At 56.2% G+C, this 15404-nt stretch overlaps 1 protein-coding gene across 2 annotated transcripts in view; it reads right to left on the bottom strand.

Moving 5' to 3' along the window:
* Positions 1 to 4235: 4235 nt before the first annotated feature.
* The window catches only part of MRC2 (mannose receptor C-type 2), a 49845-nt gene continuing 38676 nt past the window's right edge, over positions 4236 to 15404 (bottom strand). Inside the window, exons 13-30 of one of the 2 annotated variants that reach the window (XM_045517416.2) lie at positions 14727 to 14869; positions 13527 to 13629; positions 13122 to 13260; positions 12977 to 13012; positions 12554 to 12714; positions 12400 to 12467; positions 11594 to 11694; positions 11167 to 11303; positions 8934 to 9048; positions 8650 to 8813; positions 8361 to 8469; positions 7607 to 7845; positions 7311 to 7476; positions 7057 to 7206; positions 6582 to 6701; positions 6197 to 6376; positions 5691 to 5717; positions 4236 to 5580 (exon numbers count right to left, since the gene is read on the bottom strand). In XM_045517416.2, the coding sequence (XP_045373372.1) occupies positions 5360 to 5580; positions 5691 to 5717; positions 6197 to 6376; positions 6582 to 6701; positions 7057 to 7206; positions 7311 to 7476; positions 7607 to 7845; positions 8361 to 8469; positions 8650 to 8813; positions 8934 to 9048; positions 11167 to 11303; positions 11594 to 11694; positions 12400 to 12467; positions 12554 to 12714; positions 12977 to 13012; positions 13122 to 13260; positions 13527 to 13629; positions 14727 to 14869 (2379 nt within the window). In that variant the 3' untranslated portion in view covers positions 4236 to 5359. Of the gene's footprint in view, positions 5584 to 5690; positions 5718 to 6196; positions 6377 to 6581; positions 6702 to 7056; positions 7207 to 7310; positions 7477 to 7606; positions 7846 to 8360; positions 8470 to 8649; positions 8814 to 8933; positions 9049 to 11166; positions 11304 to 11593; positions 11695 to 12399; positions 12468 to 12553; positions 12715 to 12976; positions 13013 to 13121; positions 13261 to 13526; positions 13630 to 14726; positions 14870 to 15404 lie in introns of both variants that reach the window. The other variant, XM_010956007.3, reaches the window with a different exon arrangement.

Here is a 15404-nt window from a genome sequence, read left to right as displayed (position 1 = left end):
ATCAGCCAATGTTGGGTTTTTAGAACCCATTTGAAGGATTTACAGGTGCAGCCAGGAGTGTCTCCTGTGAGGTCTGGGGTGGGGGAGACGCAGCAGAACAGACAACTACCTGTACCATCGATTCAGCACCACTGCAGCCCCGGGGTCTGCCTGAGGTGCCAAAAGGACTGAGTCTCATTTTTAAAAGACAATGATGAACCACAAGGTGCTACTGTATAGCAAAGGGAACTATATTCAAAACCTTGTAATGGCGTATCATGAAAAGGAATATATATATATATAACTGAATCGCTCTGCTGTAGACCAGAAATTAACACAACATTGTAATGAACTATACTTCAATTTTTAAAAAAAGACAACGAAAAGGGCTACCTCCTTCCTCTATGACTGGGTGAGTGCAGCTGGAATCTATTAGAGGTGGAGGCACACTGGACAGCACACAGTGTCTCTCTAAGCCTTTGGCTTTTTAAGCAGCTTTTGCCAACCATCAATGCTGTGCCAGCCAGTGAGGACACAGGAGAAATGCATGATGCCCACCTTCTTGGAGCTCTGCCTTCCTGGGGCAATGGGACAGATATAGAAAAAATCAAACAGGTAACAGGAGCCCACGTGTGCCACTTAGCACTTCCCATGAGCTGGGCCCAGGGATAAGCATTTTACATGTATCTCTAATCCTCACAATAAGCCTATGAGGCAGATATTGTTAACCCCACATCGCATGGGAGGAACCTGTATTAGGGCTCTCCAGAGAAACAGCGCTACTAGGATCCATAGAGACATACAGAAAGAGATTCACCATGAGGGACTGCCTCCCACGATCACGGAGGCTGGGAAGTCCCACGATCAGCCATCTGCAGGGTGGAGACCCAGGGAAGCGGGAGACATGATTGCAGCTCAAACCTGGGCTTGAGAACCAGAGAGGACAGTCGTATGTGTCCGGGTCGGAGTCCAAAGTTCCGAGAGCTAGAAGTGCTAATGCTCAAAGGCTGGAGAAGATGGATGTCCCGTCTCAGCAGAGAGAAAATTCGCCCTTCCTCTATCTTTTTGTTGTATTCAGGCTCTGGACGGGTTGGATGACACCCACCCACACTGAGAGGGGTGATCTTCTTCACTCAGTTTATTGATGCTAATGCTAGTCACTTCCAGAAACGCCCTCCCAGACACATCCAGAGATAATGATTTACCAGCTCTCTGGGCATCCCTTATTCCAGTCAGGTTGACACAAAAATGTAACCATCACAAAACCTAACCTCAGGAAAGTTAAGTGATGCCCCCAAGTTTACAGGGTAAAGTTGGTCTGTTAGCCATGCTCCTGGCCAGCCTGAGAGAGGGTTACATCCCCAGCCAGCTCTGGAAGTCAGGGGCATAGTGGGTCACCAGGGCCACGTGGTGCAGGAAAGGACCCTGAAGGATGGTGGAGGCCAGGCATGCAGAGGGTGGTGGAGGGGTGGTGAATATCCGAAGCTAGTCAGTTTGGGGCATCGACGGCCAGTGATGAATCCATTTCAGGGAAATGCCTGCTTGCTGCTTTGCTCGTCCCTTTCTTTGGCATTGGCTCCCTGCCTGCTTTTGTGGACAAGGATTGAAATCTGCAGCTCCAGCAGGGCCAAGTCTGGTGGGAGTCAGGGCTGAAGTCAGCCTCCCCTGGGCCTCTTGGCAGCCTTGGCCCCCGAGATACAGGCCTGAGCATTTAGGCCCTTTCATCTCATACCGGTCCCGCTTGAGACCCCTCCATTTTCCCTCCATCTCCTTTCCTCCCTCTTCCTGCCTGCCTTTCTTGGGGTCCTCCCTCAAGACACAATTCTTTCCCTTGTCCCTGTAGCAGGCTGAAGCCCTAGTGCTCGAGGCAGCCTGGCAGGGCGTGGCCAGCTCCGTTCCAGGAGGGCCATGTGGTGTGGCTGGCCGGCTCCCCACCCCTGCAGCTTCACAGCACTGCCCACAGGGCCAGGCTAGCACTGCCAGGACACCTGGGAGGAAGCCATCTCTGGCTTGACAAGAAGAGGTTGTGAGAAGGCCCTACACCATTCTCTGGAGAGCAGCCCTGTTCTCCCATTTATTCACCGATTCAGCAAGCTGTCATGATGTCCAGGTGAGCCAGTTTAGCCCTGCAAGTGCAGGCTGGGCTCAGTGCCGGGGTTCAGTGCCCTCTGCCCAGGCCCCGGGGCTGGGTCTCAGCGCATCAAAGATGGAAAATAGAGGAGGGGCTTAATGCTGATGGAATTGAAATGAGCAGAAAGAAAGGAGGTTCTGCCACATTCTCTACCAGAGCCAGCACTGGCCTGGGGGTCAGAGGCAAATGGCCCTGAGCCAGGAGCCTTCCTCCAGCCTGACAGAGATGCTGGGGCATCCTCCTCCCTCTTTAGGGCAGACAGGAGCCTCCAAGCAGAACAAGGTCTATGGGGAGCCCCCAGGTGCCTGTGAAGCTGTCTGAAATGCTTTGGGGTGGGGTTCAGGGCAAGGACTAGAACCACCAAGGACAGAAGTGTAGAGTGCAGACAGGTATTTCTGGAGTGATTTAAACCTCTAGACCCGCAGCAGCCACCAGGCATACAGGTCTTTGCGCCCTCAGCTGCTCCTCCCACCCCTCACCCCCCACCCCCAACCTGGGAGCCCACGCCCCTGCCTTCTCCACTCAGCTTTTCTTCTCTCTCGGGGCAGCGGTCAGCAGCCAGCTTCCCAGGGGGCTCCTGCCCAGGGTGGCTCCCAGCAGCCTGGTCCAGCGATCTTTGAGCTGTGGCTCATGGCAGGGCACTTAACTCACAAAGGGAACTGCTCCCCAATTTGGAGAGCTAATCACTCCAGGATGAAGTATATTAATCATGAAGGACACACACACACACACACATACACACACACACACAGGATTGAGGCTCCCTCCCTGAAGTGACCGGGCCCCTCCGTGTTTCCCGGTGCTGCTGCAGAGGAGAGAGCCGGAGGAGGGCCTTGGGCTTGGCCTCAGTCTTGGACTCAGAAAAGGAGCTCACAAGCCCTCCTCAGAGCTCCCCAACTCAGTAAAGGCACCCCATTTACCCTGCTGCCAGGCCACAAGCTTTGGGCTTCTCAATGTCTATCTTTCTATATCATTTAAGTTAAGGCTTTGAACCACGTGATGGTATTACCTATTCAGAAAATTAGAAACTTGCTTTTGAAAATCACAAATGAGGCAAATACACACACACATGAACACAGAATCTGACCATTGCTGCAGTCCTGATCCAAACCACCTTCTGGAAAGGTCAGACTAGCCATTCCCACTGACTGCCTGCTGTACGGAACATCCACACTCTCCACCGCTGCCCTCAAGGCCTCGGGCAGGCCCCTCCCCACACTCCAACTGGCCTGGCCTCCCTGCTGGTCCTCTGAAGCACCAGGGACCCCTCAGCGGGGCCTGCCCCCTTGCTATTCCCCCTGCCCAGGACCTGGCCTAGATGTTTGCACCCCTCCCCTACCTCTTTTTTCATGTTCCAGTCTCACCAGTGAGACCCTCCCCAACCATCCAGTCCAAACTAGTCCCCTCCCATCGGCACCTAGCACCCCCTGGCATAGCTGACCATCCTTGGCTGGCAGGGCCTTCTCTTTGTTGGCAGCTCTCTTTCTCTCCAGCTCAAACATCCTGAATGAATGAGCAGATGAGTGAAGGTGGGTGGGAGGGAGGTCCTGTGGTCCACTCCCCTGCCTCTGGGTAGTTTCAGAGCCAGAGCTCCCCAGGGACAAATGTGCACTCCTTTCTTGCTCAAATGCAGGTCTGACCAGCTGCCTTGGAAGGATGGTGGTGTGGGGACCCCAGCAGGGCTGGCCTGGGCACCTGGAATGCTCCCCTGGGAGCTGCAGCCCAGAAATAGCAGTCTTAGCTGGCGTTCAGGGGGCAATTCCTACAAGAGCGTGAAGGCGTGGTTCTGACTGCTTTGCACAGGTGATCTGACTGCTTTGCACAGGTGATCTCATTTAATTCTCAACTATCCTTAAAGGAACCCTAAGAGGTGGGTCCAGTTCTCCCACTGTACACACTGGAAGGTGAGCTAAGTTGCCTGCGTTCACACCTGTCCAATGGCTCCTGAGCTCCCTCATCCACACACAAATCCCCAAGAACAGAGAAGGGCGAGGTCCTGGAAGAAGAGACGGGAGTAAGAATGTCTCTCCACGGGGTCCTGAGATAAAAAGCAAAATAGATGTGAACTCCCAAATATGAGGGACACGGCTCACAACAGGACAAAGCAGGAACCCTTCTCTCTCAAGCCTCTTAAAGGTGTTTTATTTGTTTGCTTTTCTTTTCTTTTTTTTAAACAATAATGGCACATTAAAAAAAATTAGGAACTACAAAAAAGGACCATGTCTTTGAGTCTGTGTTCACATTATCCTGTGCCACAGCACCAGGACTGGTGATTCTGGCTGGGATTCTGGCCTCCTGGTAAGGTGCTGGGTGGGTCAGCGGGGCCACTCCAGGGGCTTGGGCACTGCTCCTTTGGGCCCCACTAGAGGGTGGGCACGTGGTGCTGTCCCCGGGCTTCCGCCCCTGAGGCCCCCAGGATGCTGGCAATTCCCCTCTCTCTCTCCAAACTAGATCCAGAAGCTGGAAATGTTAGGGAACTTATTTTGGTCCCCACAGGGGACTCTTTGGGGACAGAGCCCTCCCCTGACCGGCAGGAGATGACACCCCAGCCCAGCCGGGTCACCCCCGGGAGGTCAAGGTGTCTCTCCCCAGTCCTGTCTCCAGCCCAACTGACACCACAGTGGTGCCCAGGTTCTCAGGCACAGCCCAGGTCCCTCCTGCCACACCCCACAGCTACCCCAGCAGGCACAGGAGTGACAATGCTTAGCCCCCTCAGCTGACCCCCACCAAGAGCAAGAGGGTGCCCCAAACCCCAGGGCCCTGGCTCAGAAGGAAGGACTGGGTGAGAAGGGGGAAAGGTAAAGGGAGTGAGGTGAGGGGCTCAGAGCTGAGGCTGCCGGGGAAGGAGAAAAGCGACAGGCCGGCTGAGGGCGCAGGGGAGGCTCCTCCGACTGCAGTGAGAAGGGGGTCCTGGGGCACAGGGTACAGGCTGGGGAGGGGGGCTAGGGAGGAAGAGGCAGAAAGAGGCTCCTATCCTACCTCTGGTTACCATGGGGGAGCACAGGCCCAGGTGACAACCTCTGGGCCCCCCAAAAGGGAAACACCACACTGCACTCAGCCAGGTCTCAGCCCAGCCCCCATGGGAGGGAGGGACCCCACCAGCCCAGGCCCTGCCAGCCCCAGCCCCAACTGCAGCTCCCAAGGATACCCCTCCATAGGCCAACTGGACTGTAGCTGGTGGGGGGCCGGCTGACCCAGGGCCCAGCCTCCCCAGCTCCTCCGGCCCCGGCCCTGACCACGCCCTTGGCTCTACTCCTGCTGCTCGTTCATTTCCATGTCGGACACCAGGATGTTCTTCTCAGTGGCCTCGCCAGGGCCGGAGGAGCTGCGGCTGTAGCGGGCGCCCTCGAAGGCCCCACGCTCCACGCTCTGTCGCCGCCGGTAGAGGATGAGGGCCGCGGTCAGCAGGGCCAGGAGCAGCAGCACCGCCATCAGCACCACCACCAGGGCCGCCGGGTTCTCCGGCAGGGCTGCTGCAGCAAGAAGGACGCTCGGTCAGAAGCCTCACTACCACCACGCACCGCCCAAAATGATGGGAAAAGGTGGGAGAGGGCTAGTCTCAGCCCTGCTTTCGACTCACCTGATGGGGAGAAGCTGCTCTCCTCAGCTGCAGGGAAGGAGGAGAGGCAGTTAACAGCAGTCGTAGTATTATAATAATAAGCAAACGTGTAAGAGCACTTTCTGAGCGTCAGACACTTCACTAGCTCACTCAGTCTTGTAGGTACTGTTATTATCTCCATTTTATATAATAGAAAACTAAGGCCACGGAGTTTAAGTGACTTGCCCAAGGTCACAGAGCTGGTAAACAGTCTGGCCTAGGATTGAACCCCCATCCCTGCCCTCAACCGCTACAAAATGATGGGTTTGCTGTCTAGTGTGGAAATTTGCAGGAAGAGCCAGTCCTTCATACAGGCTGACTTATCCCAAGGGAGGGTCCTGGGGGTCCCAGGCCTGGCTGTTTATGCCCTCCATGCACCGTGTCGCCTGCAGGATGAGAAGCACCCCTAGCTGAGCCCAGCCCCAGACGTGTGGGGTGGAGGGAGGCTGAGCGGTGCACCCGCTGGGCGGGCAGGGGCGGACACTCACCGCGAGGGAGCTTGCAGACCACGCCCATGGTGATGTTGGCGCAGGCGCCAGGGCGCCACAGCCCGCTGCTGCTCTGGATCCAGTAGCAGCTGTTGTGGCTCAGCATGCTGGGGCCCAGGCCAGGGGGCCCCCAGTTGGAGTAGTTCACAGCTGTGTTGTCCTGCCAGACCAGGGTGCCTCCTATGGGAAAGAAGGCACTGAGGGGGTGTGGAGGTGGGGGTGGGGGAACAAGGTGGAGCAGGAGCGGGTGGGAGAGAGCAGGCCTGTTCTAGAACCAACTCCCGCCTCCCATGAGTCCTCACCCCCACCAAGCCCTGGTGGTGGGAGGGCATCTCCCCTACAGCCCGGGGCCTTTCCCACCCGATCCTAGGCACAGGACACTCACCTTTGGGGTTAAAGTTCATGCCCAGCCAAGCGCCCCGACTCTGGCCCTCAGAGCTCTGCAGATGCTCCCAGACAAACACATTCTCCATCTCATCCAGAATGGACAGGACAGCCCCACCCGCTGGACACAAAGGAGGCCCACGTCAGGGCAGACAGGTCTCGCTGGGGTAGCAGAGACCCCCGGAGAGGTCCTAGCCCTCCCTCTCCAGCCCCCACCCCTGGCAGCCTGAGTAGAGGATGGTGTGGAGCGTGCGAGCGCATGTGCGTATGCAGGGGGTGTGTGGGGGGGGGGTTGTGTTATATCCACCTTATGTCTCAGAAGGTCTCCGTGCACTGGAACATGAGGGGCACTTTAGTGTGAGTGATGCTTTGGGTAGTATGTAGCATGGGGACTGCATTCATGGGGCCTCTGAGTGTCCACAACAGGGGTCACCACTTGAAACGCCCACGTGTGGGCTCTAGCCTGCCCAGCCCACCTCTCTGGCAGCGCTGCAGCGCCTCCTTGTGGCCCAACAGCAGCTCCATGTGGAAGGAGTAGCAATGCTCCCGGAAGGGAATCCAGGCCGAGTCCGCCAGCCCCTGCGGACAGCTGCCGTGGTAGCTTATTCTTCGGGGAGGAGGGGGCCCTGTGGGAGTGCAGGATTGAGGGTCTTCAACTGAGTGGCTCAGGGTCCTCGGGGGGTTGACCTAAGCCTGGCCCACCCCTCAGCCCCAGCGGGTGGATGCTCACCGTTAACTCCACACACAGCCCCCTGCAGCTTGGTGTCACAGCTGGTGGTGCGCCAGGCCCCATCCACGTCCACATAGGCGCAGCCCCCTGACTGCTGGGGCTCCCCATCCTGCCAGCTCACGTAGCTCAGCGGCTCCTCCGAGACCCAGGAGTACCGCCGGGAGCCCTGGGCACAGGGGGCCATCAGGGTGGGAGGGAGGGAAGAGCCGGGGAGGGGGTGGTTGGGGCAGGTAAGGCCTGGAGTTAGGAGGAGTAGGGAGGGAAATCAGGGGAGTGGGCCCAGCCCAGGTGCCCACCTCCTCACTGGCCAGCCCGATCCAGAGTGGCGTGCGCAGCCCTCGGGCAGCCTGCGTGAGGAAGGCCTGGGTGTAGGGGTCGGGCACGTGGGCCAGGCTGGTGTTGCGGCTCTCACACAGCAGGAGGGCGTCATGCCAGCGCAGCGGCTTCTGCAGCAGCCGGAAGGTGCCGTTGAGGTAGGAGAGCTCAGCGCCCGGGGCAGGGGGTGACGCGGCTGGGGATGGGCTCAGGGAGGGGTCTACAGGGAAGGGGGCAGGGCTCAGGCAGGGCTCTGCCTCCCTCATCCCCTCTCCACGCATGAGGTGGGGGGAGCACCGGGCATCAGGCAGAGACCAAGTCTCCTCTGGGCACAGTGCTTGGCACAGGTAAGTGTTAGCCACTGTTACTATTAAACAATACATTCTTGCCAAATAAATGGATGAGCAATCTAGAGCTTGACCAGGAACCCAGGGCAGAGAGACCCATGCATGGAGCTGTAGGAGCCTCAGACACAGAACCTCAGGGCCCCTGACACCACGCTAGTGTCTAGTGCTCCCTGGTCAGCCCTCCCAACCCCAAACCTTCCTCCTGAGACCCCTCAGTGCTCACTGCCTTTCCCTCTGATTGATGCCGTGTCTTTCTGTACATCTGCTTCCCAGGCAGACACTAGACTCTGGGGGTCCCTGAGGTCAGGGACCATGTTTCACCCCTGCTGGCACGGCCCACAGCATCTAGCCTGGGGCTGGGGTTTCCAGGTGCCCTGGTGAGACGTACCCGTGCCCCTCTGGCAGATGAAGCCATGCGTCTCCTCTGTGCAGCTCCGATCGTCCCAGCGGCCAGTGAAGTGAGCTGAGGGGCTGTGCAGGACCACCGCACAGCTGGTCTGAGGGGAAGGAGCTGCTCAGGGGAGCCCCAGCAGCTGCCCTGCCTTGTGCCACTGCCCCCAGAAGGCTGCACTATGAGCAAAGCAGCTGAAAGAGGGGGTCCCTGGGAGAGAAGGCAAGGGCTGCAGGCCAGGGCAGGGGTGAGGGGCAGAGGAAAGAGTGGGGAGGGGCTTCCTCACCGGTATGTTGCCGCTGGGAGCTGGGCTGGGACCGGAGGGCTCCCCAGGGGCCCAGTTGGCGTACAGCAGAGGCTCCTGCTCCACCCACTGGAAGTCCCTCTGCGAGGCATGGAGGCCAATCCAAAGGTCAAAGGTGACATTGGGCAGGCTGGCTGTGATGAATGCTATAGTCCCCCAGAAGAGAGAGTTATGAGTGACAGGGCAGCTCCCTGCTTGCTCTGCTCTAGCCATTTTGGGGAGACTGTGTCAGAGGAGACCAGGGCCTCCCCAAGGGCCGATCCTACCTTGCTCTAAGGGGTTCGCAATGGTGACCAGTTGGGCCTCTTGCTGTTCACAGGAGAACTGTGCCTCTGACCACTTCACCCGGTCCTGGGGGTCCTGGCCCTGGATTCGGAAACACTGTAGGGCGGAGGGGGAGGCGTGACGTCCATCTCCACTGCCCTGGCCCACAAACCCAGAAACTCTGCTGCACACCCCACAGCCGCAGGCCCGGGGGAGGCTTTGGGGGCCGTGAGCGAAAAAATCAGAACCAGGACACCTGGGTCTCCTTGACCAAGGCACCAGCACCCTCTCGACCTGGCACAGCAGATTCAAGAACTTGCCCACGCTCTGGGAAATTTTTAAGTGGGAAGATTTCTTTGGGCCACCAGATACGCTACTATCCACGACAATAGCGCCTGGGCCACGCCTGGGGACAAGGTCTGTCTTGCTCTCAGCCAAACACCTTTCCAAGTGTCTGAAATCTGTCATTTTGCCCTGTGAACTTAATATTCATCTCTAGGATATCTTAATCCTTATTTTGGAATGACCGTTGTTAGGCAGCAGCTACTAACTCTGTAATTTTATGTTTCTCTTTCTCCACCTTTATTACTTCCACAAGGTTAAAGGAACCCTGTGTGGGGCATCTGTTATCAGGTGAAGTCTCTATATTTGGAGATGAAAGATTTCCAGTAACTTTCTGCTCAGAGGTGGTGAGATGGGGGAGGAAGAATGTGAGGGAACTTTGGAGTCACAAAGAAGGGCAGGAAAGGGGCGAGTCACATCTGGACTTGACTTTTCTGGCCTCAACTTTTCTATAAAATGGGAATAAAAATACCTGTCTCTTGGGATCATTTTCAGGATTAAAGAGAGTGCAGGACACAGAGTAGGTGCTTAAAAAGAGAAGGCTCTGACTAGTCATGATTACATCTAACACCAACTTCCGGATGCAACTGTCAGATGTGCGGTAGAAGGCTGTAAACTGAGACATAATGCAAAAGTTTTCTGGAGGTTTGTCACAAGGCCTGTGCATTTGACTTCACAGAAGTAATTCAGAGCCACTCTGAAGCCTCCTTTAAATAACTAGTAAAATCAGTCATAAAATTAGAAGCAGCAGGCCATCAGTGCCAGCGAGAAGAAGCAGCGAAAGCGAGGAAGTATTCAGTTCAGTCCAGTGAACCCCTGGGGCCTCCCTACCACATGCAGGTGTAGTAAGCAGAAGCCAGGTGCCAGTGGCCCTGCTCTCCAGGAACTTAAAGCTCATGGGAGAGGCAGACCTGTACACACTGCAGGGGAGGACACGAAACTAGTAAAACAAGGTGTCTGGGGCCGGGCAGTGAAGGGGCAAACAGCCTTGCATAGTTGAAAAGCTTTTGTTAGACAGGAGAGTAACTGGTATCATTACAATGACGCTAACGCATTAAGAAAGGGACCAATTACACATATAAGATCTAATTTTGCTTTATATTAGGTGGGAGAAGCCATGAGAATAAGTTTTTGGAAAAATTTAATGATCTGAAAAAATGCTCAAAATATAATACTGAGAAAGAAAACCTGGCTGTAAAATTGTGTTATTTAGTATGATCTCAATTATGTGGAAAAAGTCGGGAAGTGGAGTAACAAATATGGACAATGGTTATCTCTGGAGAGTATGAGTGAGTTTTCTTTTCTTCTGTTTTTTCCAAAATGTTAATACTACACATGTCTTACTCTGTTTGTTTGTTTTTTTTAAGGCAGAAAGGTATAGTATTCATTTGAATATTCTGAAGACAGCGAGAGCTTCACAGCACCAAGGGCTGGCTGCACGCCAACAAATGACAAAGATTTATGGATTATGTCATCTGGTGTTAACTAAACCAGTCCTCGCACTTGGGCTAAGTGGTCTTACAACGAATGTCCTGCAAAGAACAGAAGGATCCAAATTCATACTAACAATGCTAGGGCAAACCAGAAGGAAACAGTGCCCTTCTCTTCCTGGGATGAGCCCTTGTGGGTAAAAACAATGAAGGTCTAAGCAGGTCTGATAAATCAGCCCGTGAGTCAGAAAATAACCACTTTTGGAAAGAAACTCACACCACAGAGGGAACATTTTGAAAACATGTTTAGAGGCATATTCATTCTGATTAATTTTATTGCCCCAAACTTTCCTAGCTGCACTTCGGTTAAGAATTTTCTAAACGTTGTTTTAAAAAATCTTCTTTTTTTAAAGACTTTTTTTAAAACCCTCTCAATCTCGGGTGCCCCCTCCCCAGCGCCTACCTTGTTGAGGAACTGGCTCCAGCCGGAAGGACAGCCCCCTGTGGGCGACGGGTCTGGCGGCTGCTGCTCTCGGGTGCTGTTGCTGCGCTTGCAGATGTAGGGCAAGGCCGTCAAGCACCTCTGGTCCCCCCAGTCCTCTGCAGAAAGGGAAGAGCAGTCACCCCGACTGCAGAGCTCCCACCCTGGCTTCATGTGCTGAGAGGAGGCAGGACTGGGGCTCAGGACTCTGTGTCCAGCTCTGAACTCATGTCCTGTGGCTGCGGGACCACAGGGACAGGCCCTCCCTTCCCTGGGTCTAGCCCTCCTTGGGTCATGGGAACAGAGAGAGTGAAGAGAAACGGATGGCCCCTGCCCAGGCTCATGTTGCTGCCCTCAGCATCAACCCTCTCCTCGGCATGTGCACCCTCCCCACCCCCCTCGGCCTCACCTCGGCTGGCCATCATGTACACGCACTTCTTGTCCTTGCCTATGGGCCGAGGCTTGCCGGGTGCCCAGGAGATGAAGTTTATAACGGAACCATCTGTCCACCTGCAATGGCACAGACCAGGGGTGACTCCAGCCCTGGCACTGGGCTCGACCTCCCCTGCAAGCAGTAATGAGGGGCGGGGACAAGGGCCCAAATCCTGGGGCTCAGTGGCCACAGGCTGAGGAATGGGGCTACTGAGCTCAGTGCAGCTGGGACCCAAGGACCTAGTGCCTCCAGGTAAGGCCAGCCCTCCTGGGCATTCACTTCTCTAACTAGAAAGGAAGTCTGAGAATCCCAGAGCAGGGGTCCAAGCACAACACTGTGCTTGGACACCCACATGCTCCTGGTGCTTCCATGCCTCCTGCTGGTAGATGGACCCCAAATACAAAGAGGCCCCCCTGTACCATCAAATGTTCTTGCCCACATCTTGAGGGAGCTATTCATGAGTGACCCCAGCATAATAGGAGCTGCGGTTATTTAGTGTCCAAAACTGCTCTGGATGCTGTGCTAAGGACCCACATACCTTATTTCTAATACTCACAACCGTCCTACCAGGCAGGTCTCATTGTTTCATTATCATATGAGAAAATCGAGGCCCATAAAGGTTGTCACTTGCTCAAGACCACACAGCTTGCAAGAGGCAGAGCTGGATTCAAATCCAAATGTCTGTCTCTGTGTGGGGCCGCCTCCCTACCTCCAGCCTGGGCTGAGACTAGCCATCTACGCATGCGCCCCTCTCACGCCCGCTGCCCCTTCAGGGCTCCCACCTGAAGCGCCCGTCATTCTCTGAAGTGTGCAGGCCGATCCACCAGTGCTGCTCCTGGCCCCGAGAGAACTAGGGAAGCCGGGTGGGCAGGTGAGGGTGGGCAGGGCCTTTCCCTCTCTCCCAGGCCTGCCCTCCCGGCTCACTCACGTGCCCACCTTCTGCAGATTGTGCCCTAGGAAGTCCAGCTCGGCCTGGCTATGCACGGAGGTCAGCTCCGCCTGGAACCATGTGCAGATGCGCTGCGCCTGCGCCCACGTGGAGTGGTGCTCGAAGAACTTGTACTCGGCCTCCTGGAAACGCAGCCATTCCCTCCGGCCTGTGGGGACAGAGCGGCAGTAGGAATGGCCGCCAGGCTGGGGCTGCCTGCCGGCCCCGCCATGTCCGATGGAGGACAAGGGGGGTCCAGGGCAGGCGAGGCTTGCGAGCCCATCGGACCTCCGCCAATAGGGCTGCAGATGCCCCATCCCCCTTTCCTCTGCTGGAACCCCTAGCTCCCTTCGTTCTGACCCTACCAGGCCCTGCTTGGGAGATGACGCCCCTTTCCTTCTAGCCCATGGGGGATGGGCAGGGAACCTCACCTTGCGGACTGTCGTCGGGCTCCCGCACATCCGCGCCTACGGGGACAACAGGGACAGAGACGCTGCAGGAAAGGGGACCCTCTCCTGGATCCCCGGCCCCGCTGCCCTTCACCCCATCCCCTGTCCTCCAGCCACCCCACCCAACCTCGAGGGATCTTGCAGATCCAGTCCAGCTGCGTCTCGCACTGCAAGGCCACCCACTGCAGGGAGGCCAGGTCGAGCACTGCGCAGCCCCTGATGTCGTCGTCGTCGTGCCGGCTCCGGTCGAAATTGTGATAAGAGAACTGATGAGGTCGGAGGGGGAGAGGGATCTCAGGTACCAGGCGCAGGCTGCCCCCTACCCCCATAACAGGCCGACAAGAGGCCTGATATAAGCTGGGAACCCCCAACCTGGTCTGGACACCAGCCCCCCTTTCCTCTTTACATGCCAGCTCTGGCCAGAGGCCCTGCCTCTACAAAACCTCGCTCACCTCGGAAAGACCACGCCCATGCCCAGACCTCGCCCACTCAGGCCCCGCCCACCTGTTCCGCCTCCTACAGGCCCCCTCACCCCGAGGCCGTCGCTCCAGCGCCAACTCTTCCCAGCTCCGGGGTCTCGACGGTTCAGGCCGATCCAGAACCAGTGCTGCTCGTGGATCTCGGGCTCTGATTCACTTAAGCACAACCAGGGGTGGAGACAGAAGACATGAGGGATGAAAGGAGTAGAGGCTACTTGCAGCTGTGATGCAGGCAGTCCCAAGGGCCTGGTGCCTCTCCATCTTGGCTTGACGCTCACTGGGCAAAACACTGTTGGGGCCCCCTTAACAAGTTCTCTCCCCAGAGAGAACTGGGCTAGCTGGACCAGGCGCCTGGCTCACTGGGGGTGATGGCCTGGCTCCCTTCCTTTGTTTCCCTTTGGGTGGGGTTTGCTTTGCCATCAAGACTACAGGCTTTCACATTAGGAAGTCAATGGGAATCGTGCAGAGACCTGGGGCCCTGGAATCAGATGCACCTGGATTCCAGTCCTGGGTCACCCACAGATCAATTCTGTGACCTTGGGCAAATAAGCCAACCTCTCTATCAGCCCACAAGAGATAAGGTCTACTTTGTAGGGTTCGTGAGAGTGCTAAGGAGGGTGCTGAACGTGGATTGACTGTTAGCACAGTATCTGGTACGTGGTGAGGAGCGATCAATATGAGCTATTATAATTACTAGTCAAATAATGTAATCATGATGTTTGCTAGGAGGCGATACCGCTGGAAGCCTGGATCCCTTTGGACTTCTCCCAGTGCCAAGGGAATTACAGAGCTGCGTGTCACAAGATGCCTTAGGAGCCCACAGGACAGAGATGGGGTTCTGGAGGGACCTCGTGGGCAAATGCTCACTTTTGCAGCCTTTCTCTTCCTGTCTCTCAGGAAAAGCTGTTCATTGAGAAGTGTGGGCTATTATAGGATGGTGATGGGGCATTCAACTTGGATCAGCTTACAGGAGATTTTGCCATGGAGGAAGGATGGTGAGGGTGGTTATTTGTGTAAAATCTGTGAGTCTGAGGTGGGTGTTGCTGGCTTTGGTGAGCAACACAGGGTCTCCGACTCCACAGAGGGAGGACAGGATGGTCCTGGCACTAGCAGCAGATACACAGGTCTTTCAAGCCCTGAGACAGGCTTCCCTGGGGTCACCTTCACCTGGCCCCTGCCCCCTGTCCAGCAAAACGAAGAGGCACACACTCGTGCATGCAGGGCCCCCCACCCCCACCCCACAGTCTCAGTACCCGAAGATCTTATTGAGCATATTGGCCACAAAATGCTCCTCCTCATAGCTTGCCAGGCTCAGCAGCTGGGCCCCCAACTCCTGGCAGGCCCCCTGGGCCTGGACCCAGTCCTTCTTGTCCTGCAGCCGCTCCCAGCTGAACACCTGCAGGAGCAAAGTCCAGTGGTCCAAGCTGGTCCCCCGGCCCATCTCCCCATAGGACACCTGCCCTCCCATGACATGAATGGGAAGCGAGGCTGGGGCCTCACTGGACAGTGGGTCCAAGCTCACTAAGACAGTCCTGCTCACCAGAGAATGAGTCCCAGGGGACAGGAGCTGATAGTCATCTTCCAGAGAACACTCCCTGCCTGGTTCCCCGACCAGCAGGCCGATCTGGGCTCTTGTCCCAACGGAGCCACAATTTGCCATAGGCAAGTCCTTTCCCCTCCCCAGACTTCAGCTTTGTTGTATAATACAGGACTGTGGACTATATCAGTGGCTCCCAAACCCAGCAGGGTTTGAAAAACACAGATTACCAGGCCCCATCACAGCCCACTGAATCCCAATCTCCATAGTGGCAACCGGGAAGATTTTTTAAAATCAGACTCCCCAGGCAATTCTGAAGAGCAGTCAGCCTGGCCCCAACACTGAGAACTGAAACCAATGGTCTCTATGGGATTTTTCCAATTCCTCAAAGGTT

The sequence above is a fragment of the Camelus bactrianus genome, chromosome 16, assembly GCF_048773025.1.
Source record: "Camelus bactrianus isolate YW-2024 breed Bactrian camel chromosome 16, ASM4877302v1, whole genome shotgun sequence".
NCBI classification, from domain to species: Eukaryota; Metazoa; Chordata; class Mammalia; order Artiodactyla; family Camelidae; genus Camelus; species Camelus bactrianus.
Note: the sequence above shows the minus strand (reverse complement) of the source record. Positions and strands in the feature narration are given on the sequence as shown.